This window comes from Ostrea edulis, chromosome 1 (assembly GCF_947568905.1).
Source record: "Ostrea edulis chromosome 1, xbOstEdul1.1, whole genome shotgun sequence".
NCBI lineage: Eukaryota > Metazoa > Mollusca > Bivalvia > Ostreida > Ostreidae > Ostrea > Ostrea edulis.
This window is the reverse complement of record NC_079164.1, coordinates 91,372,368-91,389,113: the sequence shown is the minus strand read 5'-3', so window position 1 is coordinate 91,389,113 and position 16,746 is coordinate 91,372,368. Positions and strand designations below refer to the sequence as shown.

General features: G+C 38.8%; 2 protein-coding genes across 3 annotated transcripts; one reads left to right on the top strand and one right to left on the bottom strand.

Annotated features, from left to right (window-relative positions):
- Positions 1-631: 631 nt before the first annotated feature.
- Positions 632-1,909, bottom strand: LOC125664915 (dentin sialophosphoprotein-like). Its single transcript, XM_048897736.2, has one exon. It carries the CDS (start codon positions 1,907-1,909, stop codon positions 632-634), a length of 1,278 nt encoding a protein of 425 aa, XP_048753693.2.
- A 756-nt stretch (positions 1,910-2,665) lies between these two features.
- LOC125674800 (fructose-bisphosphate aldolase-like) lies at positions 2,666-15,298 on the top strand. 2 transcript variants are annotated; one of them, XM_048912097.2, is made up of 8 exons: positions 2,666-2,810; positions 4,939-5,066; positions 12,510-12,776; positions 13,144-13,304; positions 13,476-13,559; positions 13,851-14,025; positions 14,250-14,449; positions 14,666-15,298. In XM_048912097.2, exons 2-8 carry the CDS (start codon positions 4,955-4,957, stop codon positions 14,756-14,758), a joined length of 1,092 nt encoding a protein of 363 aa, XP_048768054.1. In that variant the 5' UTR covers positions 2,666-2,810; positions 4,939-4,954; the 3' UTR covers positions 14,759-15,298. The 2 variants fall into 2 exon arrangements, with proteins under 2 accessions (XP_048768054.1, XP_056021709.1); XM_056165734.1 differs by lacking the exon at positions 2,666-2,810 and adding an exon at positions 4,791-4,838.
- The last annotated feature ends 1,448 nt before the right edge of the window (positions 15,299-16,746 follow it).

Sequence of the window (16,746 nt, the reverse complement as noted above, 5' to 3'; positions counted from 1 at the left end):
TTCGACGAGCGTATAAAACCAGGATTGAAACAAGGCTGTAACATGTCTGGTTTTTTAAAATTCCTAATTGCGATGGACTGGATAATGAAGAGGTCAGTGAAGAATGGAGAGAACGGGATACAATGGAATGTGAACAACGAATTGAACGATCTAGCTTTTGCGGATAAAGTCGCGTTATTGTCGTCAAGGAAACAACATATGCAATGGAAAACAACAAATATGGTGAAATAAGCAGAGAACGGAACTCAAAGTTATCGTTGGCAAAACAAAAGTGATGATAATTAACGCCACGAACGAGGACAGGAAAAAATAGAAAAAAAATAGTTTACATACTTAGGAGCTACAGTACCATCAGAAGGAGGGGATGGGAGATGAATTAAAAACAGACTTTCAAAAGCAGTAAACATCTTTATCAGAATTGAAGAGGTATGGAGCAGCAATAATTAACATCAAAAGGAAAATTCAAACTATATATAAAATGGGAAGATCGAGTAGTGATTTGATTTGATTGAAGTGAAGACATGTTACAGAGAGAAAGGATGAGACTAACCAGTGAGGGAGTCGGCATCTAGAGCATGATGAGAAGATGGAAGTTTATGGGACATACACTGAGAGAACATCCTACCAGTGACTAACATCGCATTAACTTGGGCACCCGAAGGAAGAAGTCTAAGCGACCAAAGACAACTTGGCGCCGCACAATAGAAAGGGAGAGGGCAGATGTTGGCTGGTAATCCATGGTATTAATAGAAAGGGAGAGGGCAGATGTTGGCTGGTAATCCATGGTATTAATAGAAAGGGAGAGGGCAGATGTTGACTGGTAATCCATGGTATTAATAGAAAGGGAGAGGGCAGATGTTGGCTGGTAATCCATGGTATTAATAGAAAGGGAGAGGGCAGCTGTTGGCTGGTAATCCGTGGTATTAATAGAAAGGGAGAGGGCAGATGTTGGCTGGTAATCCGTGGTATTAATAGAAAGGGAGAGGGCAGATGTTGGCTGGTAATCCGTGGTATTAATAGAAAGGGAGAGGGCAGATGTTGGCTGGTAATCCGTGGTATTAATAGAAAGGGAGAGGGCAGATGTTGGCTGGTAATCCGTGGTATTAATAGAAAGGGAGAGGGCAGATGTTGACTGGTAATCCATGGTATTAATAGAAAGGGAGAGGGCAGATGTTGGCTGGTAATCCATGGTATTAATAGAAAGGGAGAGGGCAGATGTTGGCTGGTAATCCATGGTATTAATAGAAAGGGAGAGGGCAGATGTTGACTGGTAATCCATGGTATTAATAGAAAGGGAGAGGGCAGATGTTGGCTGGTAATCCATGGTATTAATAGAAAGGGAGAGGGCAGCTGTTGGCTGGTAATCCGTGGTATTAATAGAAAGGGAGAGGGCAGCTGTTGGCTGGTAATCCGTGGTATTAATAGAAAGGGAGAGGGCAGATGTTGGCTGGTAATCCGTGGTATTAATAGAAAGGGAGAGGGCAGATGTTGGCTGGTAATCCGTGGTATTAATAGAAAGGGAGAGGGCAGATGTTGGCTGGTAATCCGTGGTATTAATAGAAAGGGAGAGGGCAGATGTTGGCTGGTAATCCATGGTATTAATAGAAAGGGAGAGGGCAGCTGTTGGCTGGTAATCCGTGGTATTAATAGAAAGGGAGAGGGCAGCTGTTGGCTGGTAATCCGTGGTATTAATAGAAAGGGAGAGGGCAGCTGTTGGCTGGTAATCCGTGGTATTAATAGAAAGGGAGAGGGCAGATGTTGGCTGGTAATCCGTGGTATTAATAGAAAGGGAGAGGGCAGATGTTGGCTGGTAATCCATGGTATTAATAGAAAGGGAGAGGGCAGATGTTGGCTGGTAATCCATGGTATTAATAGAAAGGGAGAGGGCAGATGTTGGCTGGTAATCCATGGTATTAGCACAACAGCAGCCAGTAGGAATGGACGGAGATGCTCTGTGGAGAATATGTGCCACCAGGCACAATGAGGATAGGAGAGGTGATGCTACCTCTAGAGGAACAGCTGAATTTTAGAAAAGTGAAAAATGTAATACGATATCGTTAGATTTATTGGATCCAAAATCATACAAATTCGCCAATATCTAATCAATGACGAATGCAAACAGTTGAATATCTAATGATTAGCCATCCGGATTATGTAAATAGCGTGTAATATGGATTACCAAAATGTTCTATAAAAAAATTACATTGGTTACTGGTTAATTTTTGTGTCAATTCTAAAATTGCATGCATATAGAGCGCCAAATTAACATAAACTCAAATAATTGAAGATATCATCAATTCAATTATTGCTCTCTTGCTGCGCGCATTAAATCAATTATTGCTCTCATCAAACGAATTAATGCGCGCTTCAATTCAATTATTGCTCTCATCAATTGAATTAATGCGCGCATCAATTGAATTAATGAGAACAATAATGTGGCTATAGGTCTAATTAAGTCTCAGAGTAAACGTCCCGTCCCATCAAATACACGCCATCCACAGGTGCTTATTTTTATAAACTAACACATTTTTATTACATAGCATATACAAGCGCCTGTGTGTGACCCTGTCCAGTCCGAGAATGTTCGTCGCATTTTAAATTACGTAGTCAACTGTGGATTACCTACAGACTGATTGCATCAGAAATTACGAAAACATGTTTTTTGTTTTGTTTTTTAATTGTTTACAAACTTTTTTCCACTAGTGTCAAGGACAGTGTGACAGCAGCCAATCAAATCATGCCAAATGCACACACCCTCCGAACATCGATAAACAACTCCGATTCGGCTTGCGGAAGCGATTTTACCTCAGGTAGGCCTATAACTTTATAATCATTACTATGATATGATAGCTATAGTAATTTTTCCTGTAGTAGTGGTTGACATGTGTGTTTGTTTTTTGGTTTTTGTTGGGTTTTTTTCATTTTTAAAAGGCATTGTCGACTGGTGTTATTGACCTATCTACGTGTACGCGTCTATATACATGCATAACAATTTACGCTGTTGGCAAACTATTATAGAATATACAGTACCTAAAACGATTTATAACTGACTTTAATGGTTTAATGGTTATATTTAATCAGATCCAGCGCAATCTCTATATTTAGCTATATAGCTTTAATTTATTAAGCTATTTGAAATATCCAATCTTCAGCATACAATAAAAGTCAATGAGAATCAAAAGAATGATTTGGCAATCAGATTCCACATTGTAAAGTTATCATTCTTATCTATGCTTCGACACACACAGGGCAGGGGACAGCTAACAACACCAAAGGAATTCCCTTTTCATGAAAATTCTTAGTTCAAAGTATAAACATTGTCATGAATTCTAATTAGAACAGTGTTGTTAGTTCAAAGAGTACAAATATGCAAATATGTTTCTTTGATCCGCTCACGTATAGCAATATATGTGAGCTGATCAAAGGATCTAATTTTAATTAGACTGAATATGTTTAAAAATTATGCGATTTTTAGCTATGCCATTGCACTTAAAAGAAATTCAATCCAAAATATAGTTCGATTAATCAAGCTGTTTAGAATAGCTTTATAAAACTATATAGCTAAATATAGAGATTGTGCTGGACTTGTTGATCTTGTTCTAATATGTTGCTTTCATTGTTTTTATCAATATCTAATGTCTTTGATCAATTAGCAGCTCTGTTTATTTGCTATATTACCCTTTGAGGGCCCATCATTGGTTATTGACAATGAAGTATTCTGTCTGAGGAGTTTACCCGTGACTACCCTAGGATTTACTTAGACCTGAAAGTGTAGCACTGCTACACTGTCAACCTGTCACAACCATGCAAAGTCTATTTCTCTGTAGCACAATTTACATCTCCATTCATGTCAGAATGAAATGATTCAGTGACACACTGGGAAGGATATGATTCACTGAGTTACTCTAACATGTTGTTACACACACCATATTATACAACAAATCCTCAAATATCTGTTTCAAGGGAAAAGGAATATTGTTTGAAAAGTATGGGGAATCTGTTGTGATAATATAGGGGCAAGGGAAAAAAAAGTGTGGGGGAAGAGGGGGAGGGCAAAGATTGAGAGTTGGGGGACTTCAGAGGGAGAAAGTCTTGGGGATTTTTTTGGAGGAGAATTACATTACCTTACCTCAACCACAAAAATGCCTGGTACAGGAGGAAATTATATTTCAAATTGATGGAATATAGGAGAGCAGTATTATTTGAGTTGAAGGAGCACTTTGATTACAGAGGTCTTTTCCTTTCCACTGCATGCTGGTTGAACTTGGGCTGAGCCTCCTCTATATTTAATTAACATTCATAACTTTTTTCATCAATTACCATAGTTAGTAAACGAGGAATTAAGATTAAAAGAGGGCGAGGTTAGTTTGGCATTAACTAATTTGGGCAGGATTAAATAAGAAATGAGATCAAATTTAATTTCGATTTCTGGAAAATCTAAAATGATAGACACTCCTGTTATATAGTTTTCAGAGAGTGGAAATTTTATTGTGAACTATTACGATTTTCATGCCACCATAATCATATTAGGTCAAAATTAAGCCAAAACTACACCTGGTCTCACAAAAGTTTTAACTGATTCACATATTACTATCGTGTGTATAACAACCATACACCTCCTGAGAGTTCGAGGGTCAAGTTTCTAGCATCGGTGACTTTACTGTATATCACCTCACAAATGTGAGTCTACATAAATCTACATAACCTAAAAGGAGGACAGCCTTTCCATTCTTATCAGTTTGTTTTACAAATCAAACATGACCTATATTCCTAAGGACAACCCTTGAACTCACTATCTCCTAACAGATGAATATCATCCTGCAAGCAGTTTTACTAATGTATGTATGTGTGTGTGTATGTGTGTAGGGAAATACGTACATGTATCTTGACTGATGTTTCAATTTGTGTTACTTACATTTAATTTTATATTATTTGCAGATTGTGACATACAACCATGCCATCCTTTCCACAGTACCTAACTGCTGAGCAGGAGATTGAACTCCACAGAATTGCTAAGGCCATTGTGGCTCCAGGAAAAGGGATTCTGGCAGCTGATGAGTCTACTGGTGAGAATCAAACTTCATAGTCACTACTGTGGCAAAGTCAAGATGACTTGCATATTTTTCATATCAGGTAGGGAAAACAAACCTCAATTGGTACAACAGAGCATGTGTCACACCTCCCTCTGGCCTCACCACAGCCGTGTTATAGTAGGCTCTGACAGCCGTGTTATAGTAGGCTCTGACAGCCGTGTTATAGTAGGCTCTGACAGCCGTGTTATAGTAGGCTCTGACAGCTGTGTTATAGTAGGTACTGGATTGTCTGACAGCTGTGTTATAATAGGTACTGGATTGTCTGACAGCTGTGTTATAATAGGTTCTGACAGTGTGTTATAGTAGGTTCTGACAGCTGTGTTATAGTAGATACTGGATTGTCTGACAGTGTGTTATAGTAGGTACTGGATTGTCTGACAGCTGTGTTATAGTAGGTACTGGATTGTCTGACAGTGTGTTATAGTAGGTACTGGATTGTCTGACAGCTGTGTTATGATAGGTTCTGGATTGTCTGACAGTGTGTTATAGTAGGTACTGGATTGTCTGACAGCTGTGTTATAGTAGGTACTGGATTGTCTGACAGCTGTGTTATAATAGGTACTGGATTGTCTGACAGTGTGTTATAGTAGGTTCTGACAGCTGTGTTATAGTAGGTTCTGGATTGTCTGACAGTGTGTTATAGTAGGTACTGGATTGTCTGACAGTGTGTTATAGTAGGTACTGGATTGTCTGACAGCTGTGTTATAGTAGGTTCTGGATTGTCTGACAGTGTGTTATAGTAGGTACTGGATTGTCTGACAGTGTGTTATAGTAGGTACTGGATTGTCTGACAGCTGTGTTATAGTAGGTACTGGATTGTCTGACAGCTGTGTTATAGTAGGTACTGGATTGTCTGACAGCTGTGTTATAATAGGTACTGGATTGTCTGACAGTGTGTTATAATAGGTACTGGATTGTCTGACAGCTGTGTTATAATAGGTACTGGATTGTCTGACAGCTGTGTTATAATAGGTACTGGATTGTCTGACAGTGTGTTGTAGTAGGTACTGGATTGTCTGACAGCTGTGTTATAATAGGTACTGGATTGTTTGACAGTGTGTTATAGTAGGTTCTGGATTGTCTGACAGCTGTGTTATAATAGGTACTGGATTGTCTGACAGTGTGTTATAGTAGGTACTGGATTGTCTGACAGCTGTGTTATAGTAGGTACTGGATTGTCTGACAGCTGTGTTATAATAGGTTCGGGATTGTCTGACAGTGTGTTATAATAGGTTCGGGATTGTCTGACAGTGTGTTATAGTAGGTTCTGACAGCTGTGTTATAGTAGGTACTGGATTGTCTGACAGCTGTGTTATAATAGGTACTGGATTGTCTGACAGTGTGTTATAATAGGTACTGGATTGTCTGACAGTGTGTTATAATAGGTACTGGATTGTCTGACAGCTGTGTTATAGTAGGTACTGGATTGTCTGACAGCTGTGTTATAATAGGTACTGGATTGTCTGACAGTGTGTTATAGTAGGTACTGGATTGTCTGACAGTGTGTTATAATAGGTACTGGATTGTCTGACAGCCGTGTTATAGTAGGTACTGGATTGTCTGACAGCTGTGTTATAATAGGTTCTGGATTGTCTGACAGTGTGTTATAATAGGTACTGGATTGTCTGACAGCTGTGTTATAATAGGTACTGGATTGTCTGACAGTGTGTTATAATAGGTACTGGATTGTCTGACAGCTGTGTTATAGTAGGTACTGGATTGTCTGACAGCTGTGTTATAATAGGTACTGGATTGTCTGACAGTGTGTTATAATAGGTACTGGATTGTCCGACAGCTGTGTTATAATAGGTACTGGATTGTCTGACAGTGTGTTATAATAGGTACTGGATTGTCTGACAGTGTGTTATAGTAGGTACTGGATTGTCTGACAGCTGTGTTATAGTAGGTACTGGATTGCCTGACAGCTGTGTTATAATAGGTTCGGGATTGTCTGACAGTGTATTATAATAGGTTCTGGATTGTCTGACAGCCGTGTTATAGTAGGTTCTGACAGCTGTGTTATAGTAGGTACTGGATTGTCTGACAGTGTGTTATAGTAGGTACTGGATTGTCTGACAGCCGTGTTATAGTAGGTTCTGACAGCTGTGTTATAGTAGGTACTGGATTGTCTGACAGTGTGTTATAATAGGTACTGGATTGTCTGTCAGTGTGTTATAGTAGGTACTGGATTGTCTGACAGCTGTGTTATAGTAGGTTCTGACAGCCGTGTTATAGTAGGCTCTGACAGGTGTGTTATAAGTAGGTACTGGATTGTCTGACAGCTGTGTTATAGTGGGTACTGGATTGTCTGACAGCTGTGTTATTGTAGGTACTGGATTGTCTGACAGTGTGTTATAGTAGGTACTGGATTGTCTGACAGCTGTGTTATAGTAGGTACTGGATTGTCTAACAGCTGTGTTATAATAGGTACTGGATTGTCTGACAGTGTGTTATAATAGGTACTGGATTGTCTGACAGCTGTGTTATAATAGGTACTGGATTGTCTGACAGTGTGTTATAATAGGTACTGGATTGTCTGACAGTGTTTTATAGTAGGTACTGGATTGTCTGACAGCTGTGTTATAGTAGGTACTGGATTGCCTGACAGCTGTGTTATAATAAGTTCGGGATTGTCTGACAGTGTATTATAATAGGTTTGGGATTGTCTGACATGTGTTATAGTAGGTACTGGATTGTCTGACAGTGTGTTATAATAGGTACTGGATTGTCTGACAGCTGTGTTATAGTAGGTACTGGATTGTCTGACAGTGTGTTATAATAGGTACTGGATTGTCTGACAGCCGTGTTATAATAGGTACTGGATTGTCTGACAGTGTGTTATAATAGGTACTGGATTGTCTGACAGCTGTGTTATAGTAGGTACTGGATTGTCTGACAGTGTGTTATAATAGGTACTGGATTGTCTGACAGCCGTGTTATAATAGGTACTGGATTGTCTGACAGCTGTGTTATAATAGGTACTGGATTGTCTGACAGTGTGTTATAGTAGGTACTGGATTGTCTGACAACTGTGTTATAATAGGTACTGGATTGTCTGACAGTGTGTTGTAGTAGGTTCTGGATTGTCTGACAGTGTGTTATAATAGGTACTGGATTGTCTGACAGCCGTGTTATAGTAGGTTCTGACAGCTGTGTTATAGTAGGTACTGGATTGTCTGACAGTGTGTTACATTAGGTACTGGATTGTCTGACAGTGTGTTATAGTAGGTACTGGATTGTCTGACAGCTGTGTTATAGTAAATACTGGATTGTCTGACAGTGTGTTATAATAGGTACTGGATTGTCTGTCAGTGTGTTATAGTAGGTACTGGATTGTCTGACAGCTGTGTTATAGTAGGTTCTGACAGCCGTGTTATAGTAGGCTCCGACAGCTGTGTTATAAGTAGGTACTGGATTGTCTGACAGCTGTGTTATAGTGGGTACTGGATTGTCTGACAGCTGTGTTATTGTAGGTACTGGATTGTCTGACAGTGTGTTATAGTAGGTACTGGATTGTCTGACAGTGTGTTATAATAGGTACTGGATTGTCTGACAGTGTGTTATAATAGGTACTGGATTGTCTGACAGCTGTGTTATAGTAGGTACTGCATTGTCTGACAGTGTGTTATGATAGGTACTGGATTGTCTGACAGCCGTGTTATAATAGGTACTGGATTGTCTGACAGCTGTGTTATAATAGGTACTGAATTGTCTGACAGCTGTGTTATAATAGGTTCTGACAGTGTGTTATAGTAGGTACTGGATTGTCTGACAGTGTGTTATAGTAGGTTCTGACAGTGTGTTATAGTAGGTACTGGATTGTCTGACAGTGTGTTATAGTAGGTTCTGGATTGTCTGACAGCTGTGTTATAGTAGGTACTGGATTGTCTGACAGTGTGTTATAATAGGTACTGGATTGTCTGACAGCCGTGTTATAGTAGGTTCTGACAGCTGTTTTATAGTGGGTTCTGGATTGTCTGACAGTGTGTTATAGTAGGTACTGGATTGTCTGACAGCTGTGTTATAGTAGGTACTGGATTGTCTGACAGCTGTGTTATAATAGGTACTGGATGGTCTGACAGTGTGTTATAATAGGTACTGGATTGTCTGACAGCTGTGTTATAGTAGGTACTGGATTGTCTGACAGCTGTGTTATAGTAGGTACTGGATTGTCTGACAGCTGTGTTATAGTAGGTTCTGGATTGCCTGACAGTGTGTTATAGTAGGTACTGGATTGTCTGACAGTGTGTTATAGTAGGTACTGGATTGTCTGACAGCTGTGTTATAATAGGTACTGAATTGTCTGACAGCTGTGTTATAATAGGTTCTGACAGTGTGTTATAGTAGGTACTGGATTGTCTGACAGTGTGTTATAGTAGGTTCTGACAGTGTGTTATAGTAGGTACTGGATTGTCTGACAGTGTGTTATAGTAGGTTCTGGATTGTCTGACAGTGTGTTATAGTAGGTACTGGATTGTCTGACAGCCGTGTTATAGTAGGTTCTGACAGCTGTTTTATAGTGGGTTCTGGATTGTCTGACAGCTGTGTTATAGTAGGTACTGGATTGTCTGACAGCTGTGTTATAGTAGGTACTGGATTGTCTGACAGCTGTGTTATAATAGGTACTGGATTGTCTGACAGTGTGTTATAATAGGTACTGGATTGTCTGACAGCTGTGTTATAGTAGGTACTGGATTGTCTGACAGCTGTGTTATAGTAGGTACTGGATTGTCTGACAGCTGTGTTATAGTAGGTACTGGATTGTCTGACAGCTGTGTTATAATAGGTACTGGATTGTCTGACAGTGTGTTATAGTAGGTACTGGATTGTCTGACAGCTGTGTTATAATAGGTACTGGATTGTCTGACAGCTGTGTTATAATAGGTACTGGATTGTCTGACAGTGTGTTATAGTAGGTACTGGATTGTCTGACAGCTGTGTTATAATAGTTACTGGATTGTCTGACAGTGTGTTATAGTAGGTTCTGGATTGTCTGACAGCTGTGTTATAATAGGTACTGGATTGTCTGACAGTGTGTTATAGTAGGTACTGGATTGTCTGACAGCTGTGTTATAGTAGGTACTGGATTGTCTGACAGCTGTGTTATAATAGGTTCGGGATTGTCTGACAGTGTGTTATAATAGGTTCTGGATTGTCTGAGAGTGTGTTATAGTAGGCTCTGACAGCTGTGTTATAGTAGGTACTGGATTGTCTGACAGCTGTGTTATAATAGGTACTGGATTGTCTGACAGTGTGTTATAATAGGTACTGGATTGTCTGACAGTGTGTTATATTAGGCTCTGACAGCTGTGTTATAGTAGGTACTGGATTGTCTGACAGCTGTGTTATAGTAGGTACTGGATTGTCTGACAGTGTGTTATAATAGGTACTGGATTGTCTGTCAGTGTGTTATAGTAGGTACTGGATTGTCTGACAGCTGTGTTATAGTAGGTTCTGACAGCCGTCTTATAGTAGGCTCTGACAGCTGTGTTATAATAGGTACTGGATTGTCTGACAGCCGTGTTATAGTAGGTTCTGACAGCTGTGTTATAGTAGGTACTGGATTGTCTGACACTGTGTTATAATAGGTACTGGATTGTCTGACAGTGTGTTATAGTAGGTACTGGATTGTCTGACAGTGTGTTATAATAGGTACTGGATTGTCTGACAGTGTGTTATAGTAGGTACTGGATTGTCTGACAGTGTGTTATAGTAGGTACTGGATTGTCTGACAGTGTGTTATAATAGGTACTGGATTGTCTGACAGTGTGTTATAATAGGTACTGGATTGTCTGACAGCCGTGTTATAGTAGGTTCTGACAGCTGTGTTATAGTAGGTACTGGATTGTCTGACAGTGTGTTATAATAGGTACTGGATTGTCTGACAGCTGTTTTATAGTGGGTTCTGGATTGTCTGACAGTGTGTTATAGTAGGTACTGAATTGTCTGACAGCTGTGTTATAATAGGTACTGGATTGTCTGACAGTGTGTTATAATAGGTACTGGATTGTCTGACAGCTGTGTTATAGTAGGTACTGGATTGTCTGACAGCTGTGTTATAGTAGGTACTGGATTGTCTGACAGTGTGTTATAATAGGTACTGGATTGTCTGACAGCCGTGTTATAGTGGGTTCTGGATTGTCTGACAGTGTGCTATAGTAGGTACTGGATTGTCTGACAGCTGTGTCATAATAGGTTCTGGATTGTCTGAGACACTCTTATCTAAGGCCTCCCAGAATTGAAATTATCACTTGGACACAGAATTTACAAAAGTTGATGAATTTTTCTCCCAAACTAGCATTTTGACATTTTATATACATGGTGTATCATTCAGATATGCTGCTGACTGCTCATGACTGTAGCACTTGACATCATTTTAGTTGTTGTGTAATAGACTATTTGGGTCATCTGTTTGATTGCCACATCACTGCGGTGGACTGTTAACATTTAAAATGAATACATGTAAATCATGTAATGTTGTTATGTAGGGTAACAAAGTGCGATATGTTCACTGTTAGTATTGTTTTATTGGATATAGGGGAGAAACAATGGTAGCCAAGCAGCATTAGCTGGAAAGAGGAATAGCATCCTCTTTGTGTGACAAGTCAGGAAGATTTTATGTATAAACTGTATTTCAGATAGTTTGCCTTTCAATATACTTTTATACTTGCTTGAAGAAAATCGTTTTTGTAAATTCTGAGCCCTGAAGTAAACAAGATTGTGTATGTACGTTTAATTAACTTTACTCATGCATGTAATGTGAATTACAAATGACGACTCTGGGATAAAGATTGATTGTGGAGGATGAATAATTTAACAAGATTGCTATGCATAGCCATGTCCCCCACTGCTGCAAAAAAGTGGAAGTACAAAAGTCCCATAACTCCTGTAAAATTTGTCAAATCAAAATGACGGCACAATATGATCAACTACATGTGGTTACTAACAATCCTACAAAATTTTAACGAAAAAATCCGTTGAGCGGTTTCAGAGGAGTTACATCCACAAAATCAAGTGGAATGGACAGACAGACGCACGGACACCGGTCGATATTTCTATGTCCTCTACCTCATTGCGGTGGGGGACAAAAATAAACCAAGAACAGAGTCCATTAGCTGCTATAGTAATTTAAAACCTCGCCATCCTTTTCCAAATCTTAACATGTCTGGTTGTACAATGTATATCTCTAGACTATACAAACAAAAAAACTGGTGACACTAATAGTGTGCCTGGAATGAAATTAGTTTTCCTCCACATTGTCTTAGATTGTACTGAAGTACTGTGTGAAAAAATAAGGACATACTGATTGCAGAAGGTATTTTTTACAAAAGCTTGGGTGGCCAACAATTGTATGTGTGATATTATTTCAGTGCATTTTTGAATTTTGCTCTTCAGACATTAAACATTTTCTTCCAGGAACGATGGGTAAGAGATTTGCTCCTATTGGAGTAGAGAACTCTGAGGAGAACAGACGGCGATACAGAGAGCTGCTGTTCTCAGCTGACAAGTCTGTCGCAGAAAACATCAGCGGTGTTATTCTGTTCCACGAGACATTCTACCAAAGTACGAAGGAGGGCATTCCATTTGTCAAAGTTTTGAAGGATAAAGGAATCATTCCTGGAATCAAGGTTGACAAAGGAGTTGTCCCCCTTGCAGGCACAGATGGAGAAAGTACCACACAAGGTAAACTTCCTTGAAAGTACATAAAACAAAAGAATTTGCAACAAGAAAGATTTCATGGGAATATTTCATAACAGTTTATTGTACAATTGCATGCTAGAAAATATTTGCCCCATGTCATTTTCACCATGACATACTGAAAATCATTCCATCCCATTTTGACGTTGCCCGAAGGAATTGCTGGTAATCACCACTCAAGAATTATGATTCATCCAGTTTTTAATTTGCCCATTTATAATGAGGGTGCTAAAAGAATGGAGATGAAAGTTTTCTAATGCATAGGAGCAAATTCTATCCCCTTCTGAATTTCTATAGCATGACTGTACAAATTTATAAACTTACAATGGATTGAGATGAATATATGTTACAGGTCTAGATGGTATGTCTGAGCGGTGTGCACAATATAAGAAGGATGGAGCAGATTTTGCCAAGTGGAGATGTGTTCTCAAGATTGGCTCCCACACGCCATCTTATCAGGCAATGCTGGAGAATGCTAATGTCCTGGCCCGGTATGCTAGTATCTGTCAACAGGTGTGTGTGTGTGTGTGTGTGGAATATTTTATAGTACAATCCATTGTGAAACATGAATACAGTGTAGATTGTCATTTTGAACAAAATATTAACATTTATTCATTGTGAAGTTGACTATGAAAATTGCATTTGAAGAGCAGTTTGACAGTGGTGCAATACTTTTAATTTTAGAACGGTCTGGTTCCAATAGTTGAACCCGAGGTGTTGTGTGATGGAGACCATGATTTAGAAACAGCACAGAAAGTTACAGAACAGGTAAAAATATTCCATTCTTGCCAAAAGAATGCAAAAAAAACAACATGGTCTACATCTTATAATTTTGGCATTGGGAATATTTAGCACTTTTCTGTAAAAAGTATGAAATCTTAGCCATCTATTTTTTTGGTACAATTTCATTTAACAAGTGTATCATTTATATAAATTTCAGTGCTCTCAATTTTGCCGAATTTTTCTCCCCCCCCCCCCCCCCCCCCCCAAATTAACATTCCAGAGCACTAAAATTACCCGATATACCTTGCATAATTCTACTTTTTGAATATTTTCTAGGTTCTAGCATTTACTTACAAAGCTCTGGCAGATCACCACGTTTTCCTGGAGGGAACTTTACTGAAGCCCAATATGGTCACTGCGGGTCAGTCTTGTACCAAGAAATACACAGCAGAGCAGAATGGTAAAGCCACGGTGCTGGCTCTAAGTCGGGGGGTACCTGCAGCTGTCCCAGGTAATAAATACTTCATACTGTAAATGCGATGTAGTTTCAGGCAGCTGTTTTCCTAACTAATCATAGCATGTAAACACAGAAGTAAATTTTCAGTCCTGTCAAGATTTCAAAATCAGATTCAGTATTACTGTTCCATCTCCTAAAAGACGTGTACAAAATCATGTGTTATAACATTTAATTCATGCATCCATTCGTTAACTCTTATTGTGATTTGTTCATTTCAGGTATCACCTTCCTGTCGGGTGGGCAATCTGAGGAAGATTCTACCCTCAATCTGAATGCCATAAATCTCTGCCCAGGTCCCAAGCCTTGGGCACTGTCTTTCTCCTTTGGGCGAGCTCTACAGGCCTCAGTGCTGAAGGCCTGGCAAGGCAAGGATGAAAATTTGAAAGCAGCTCAAGAGCAGCTCCTTACCCGGGCTAAGGTAGGTTATTTTTCCCAGTTACAGTACTGGTAGAAGTTATCTCCCTTCACAAAGAAAATGCATGGATGACCATTTTAAATACAGGTAAAGGAGAAAGACTGTAACAATTCGTTGATTCTGTAGAGAAAAATCGAAATAAAATCAAGACTGTAAAGAGAAAGAGTGGGGATGAAATAATGTGATTTTCTTCTCACTTGTGAAAATTTGTTTTTGTAGGCAAATGGTCTGGCTGCGGTGGGTAAATACCAGGGTGGAGGAGCTGGCAAAGCTTCAGGGGAGTCCCTGTTTGTGGCGGATCACCGTTATTAGAAACTACAGCAACAGAATAGACATTTTTATTCATAGCATTGGGCAATACTAGATTTAATGCTTTAAACCTCTATATACATGTACGCTTGTTCTGCAACTTCACATCTGAACATTACGTCTCGGCAATAATTACAATTGTACTCATTACATTCTAGTAGTACAACATGCATTTACACATGGAACTCATTCATTTTAATTTCATGTAACGAATGAGTGATGTGTTGATGTACGAAGGTGTAATAATAGTTTGATTTCCAACTGATCTCAGGTCACCACACTGCATATTGAAGTTTGCAGTGCATTGCCATGCATACAGTCATTTATAAACACACCATACTGCAGACTTCCTGTTTGAATGTGATTGTCAGTGGTACTAAGTATCACTGCTACTTCCATTGTCTTATTTTTATGATTGTGGACCATGTGTTTAGATGTAACATTACTATGTGGGATGAATATTAAAATCTATGACATACTGAAGTGTGTGCTGCTGTGTATAGATTATCTAATTTGTAGTTTTAGATAAAGATTACAATTGTATTTTTTGTTCAGTTTATTAGCTCATCAGGATGAATGTTTGGAGAGCTAAATAGAAACGGTTATTTAGAAGGAGTAAGTAGTCTTTTACCAAAATTGTAAATTCCATGATCCTAGAGTGTAGGGGTTTGGTTTCAGGGTGGTGTCAAGATTATAATAACAATTTGAAGGACTTCTTTAAGTTTGCTGATACTGTATAAAATCGAAATGCATATTTAGGAATAGCAGAAAAAGATGTACGAAAAGCGGTGAATTTCACAATCCAGGGTTTCAACTCTAGGATGGGTCGAAATTAGTCGTATCTTTTAATTTTAATACACTACATATATTACCGTATAGTGGTTTTTTTCCCCTGCGGGTTGATAAATTTGGCTTATTTTAGCGGTTAGATAGCTTTCTGCCAAAATTTCACTTGCCAAATATGCACACATTTGTGACTTTAAAAGTATTTGCATGAGAGATAAATCATCTCTGCCCACCAAAATTTATTCTGTTAAAATTATTAGCATACCTTTGAGCCAGCAATTAAATTGTCAAATGTTAGACCCGCGGCAAAAAACTGCTATAAGGTATATTATGTAAAGCCTTTCATCAGGGTATGCACTTTCAAGGGCATTGGAGTTTTTTAAGAACACATCTTGTTTTATACTGTTGCTGAACATTACAATTTAGCTTAGGGCTGTTCCATTAAAACATTTGAGGTAACCGGGGACGGCAATTAAAAAAAAAATCTATGGGTGCTTATCATTGGTAGAAAATTGCATATATGGTGGGTACCTACTGCCAGAAAAACTGCATCTGTGGGTGGTTGTTTTGATAAAATCTTTATTTTTCGGGATGAGGCTACAAAATTCCATAGGATCTCCGTAATGGTGCAAAATAATTTTATGAATAACCGATAATAAACTCTGCACTGTGTATTAGTCCCAAATGTTGTTTACACCAAAAGGAGTACCAACTTTGTGCTCGGGCATGTTTAATAAAGGTGTTTTTCATTAAATATAATGTACAGCATACAAAATTCTTCGTCTGTTCCGCCATGCTTGTCATCGCGAAATCTCGTAGGTGGATCTACTGAAAAACCTAAACATTGACAATCGGCGCGAAAATGTAGTTACTTGAGCCACTTCGACAAAGAAAGGAAAATCATATTGTTGCAGAAAGAATTTACACTCTGCTGTTCGGTTTTTAACTTGATATTAAATTTAATACCGACGAAATAGCTTTCGCCTCCATACTTGTCCATTAATGTAAATACTACTTTATATGACATATGCAAATGACTTGACAATCGGAAGTTGAAACTTCAGTACATCAAACTTGGCTCACAAATATGAATCGAGAAATTGGAATTTATCGAAATTGTTGAAAACGGTAGAATAGAGCCTCACAAATCTTAAGTTGCAGGTTGTAAATTTATATATTGACTAAGAAACATAGAATATCATTTT

What these genes read in the sequence shown, in the direction of transcription:
- LOC125674800 (XM_048912097.2), top strand. Translation starts at nt 4,955, where the DNA reads ATGCCATCCTTTCCACAGTACCTAACTGCTGAGCAGGAGATTGAACTC. An exon ending in GGCAGCTGATGAGTCTACTG is followed by an intron (nt 5,067 to 12,509) that starts GTGAGAATCAAA and finishes ATTTTCTTCCAG; the next exon opens with GAACGATGGGTAAGAGATTT. An exon ending in TGGAGAAAGTACCACACAAG is followed by an intron (nt 12,777 to 13,143) that starts GTAAACTTCCTT and finishes TATATGTTACAG; the next exon opens with GTCTAGATGGTATGTCTGAG.
- LOC125664915 (XM_048897736.2), bottom strand. Translation starts at nt 1,909, where the DNA reads ATGGATTACCAGCCAACATCTGCCCTCTCCCTTTCTATTAATACCATG.